The sequence below is a fragment of the Sinocyclocheilus rhinocerous genome, unplaced genomic scaffold, assembly GCF_001515625.1.
Source record: "Sinocyclocheilus rhinocerous isolate Xijiao unplaced genomic scaffold, SAMN03320098_v1.1 scaffold2308, whole genome shotgun sequence".
In the NCBI taxonomy this organism is placed as follows: domain Eukaryota; kingdom Metazoa; phylum Chordata; class Actinopteri; order Cypriniformes; family Cyprinidae; genus Sinocyclocheilus; species Sinocyclocheilus rhinocerous.
In genome coordinates, this window is record NW_015642813.1 from 119,244 (window position 1) to 120,088 (window position 845).

Consider the following 845-nt stretch of genomic DNA (forward strand, 5'->3'; position numbering starts at 1 on the left):
GAAAACAGTTGCGCTGCTTCATATTTTTGTGGAAACTGTTGATGCATTTTATTTTTCAGGATTCTTTGATGAACAGAAAGTTCACAAGAACAGCATTTATTTTTTTATTATTCATTTTACTTACCCCAAACTAAGTGTATCGCCACAAAAATATTGAGCAGCACAACTGTTTTCAACATTGATAATAATCAGAAATGTGTCTCGAGCAGCAAATCAGCATATTAGAATGATTTCTGAAGATCATGTGACACTGAAGACTGGAGTAATGATGCTGAAAATTCAGCTTTGATCACAGGAATAAATTAGATTTTAAAATAGCTGCCCAAATTCGTTTTTAAGCAATACCAAACAGGATTATGAAACAAACAGATGCAGAAACCTTGCTGCGGTGGTCCTCATAGCGCGTCTGGTCCCATCTCTGCTGCAGGTATTTGTTGGTCGCGGGTTTTAGCGGCTGGTAGGATTTGTGCATCACTTGGCTTCTGTTTGACAGACTGCTTTTCGCTGGTTTCTATGTATAAAACGTGCAGCTCGAGTCCTGGATGCTGATTGGTAGATAGCAGTATCATATTAAAAGATCTGTTTATCATCCTTAGCAACCACCCTTAGCGACATACACATAAGTGTTTTTGTTGGTAAAAACTAACGGACCAACATGTTTAAAAGTAAATTTTATTTGAAGAACAGTTTGAAGAGACTAGGAAAAAAAAGTGTTCTTAGAACTTTATTTTTGTAGTTGCCATTTTATATGTATAACAAAATATTTAGGTAGACTAACCATAATTAATCATATTATTAAAAAACACTTACATGTATTATAATTTCAGCAAAATTAATGGTTTATT

The 845-nt window shown here is 34.3% G+C and overlaps 1 protein-coding gene across 1 annotated transcript in view; it reads right to left on the reverse strand.

Moving 5' to 3' along the window:
- The window catches only part of LOC107756518 (uncharacterized), a 3,866-nt gene extending 3,392 nt beyond the window's left edge, over positions 1 to 474 (reverse strand). Inside the window, exon 1 of the mRNA XM_016573678.1 lies at positions 380 to 474. Coding sequence (XP_016429164.1) covers positions 380 to 472 — 93 coding nt within the window. The 5' untranslated portion in view covers positions 473 to 474. The remainder of the gene's footprint in view (positions 1 to 379) is intronic.
- Between the last annotated feature and the right edge of the window lie 371 nt (positions 475 to 845).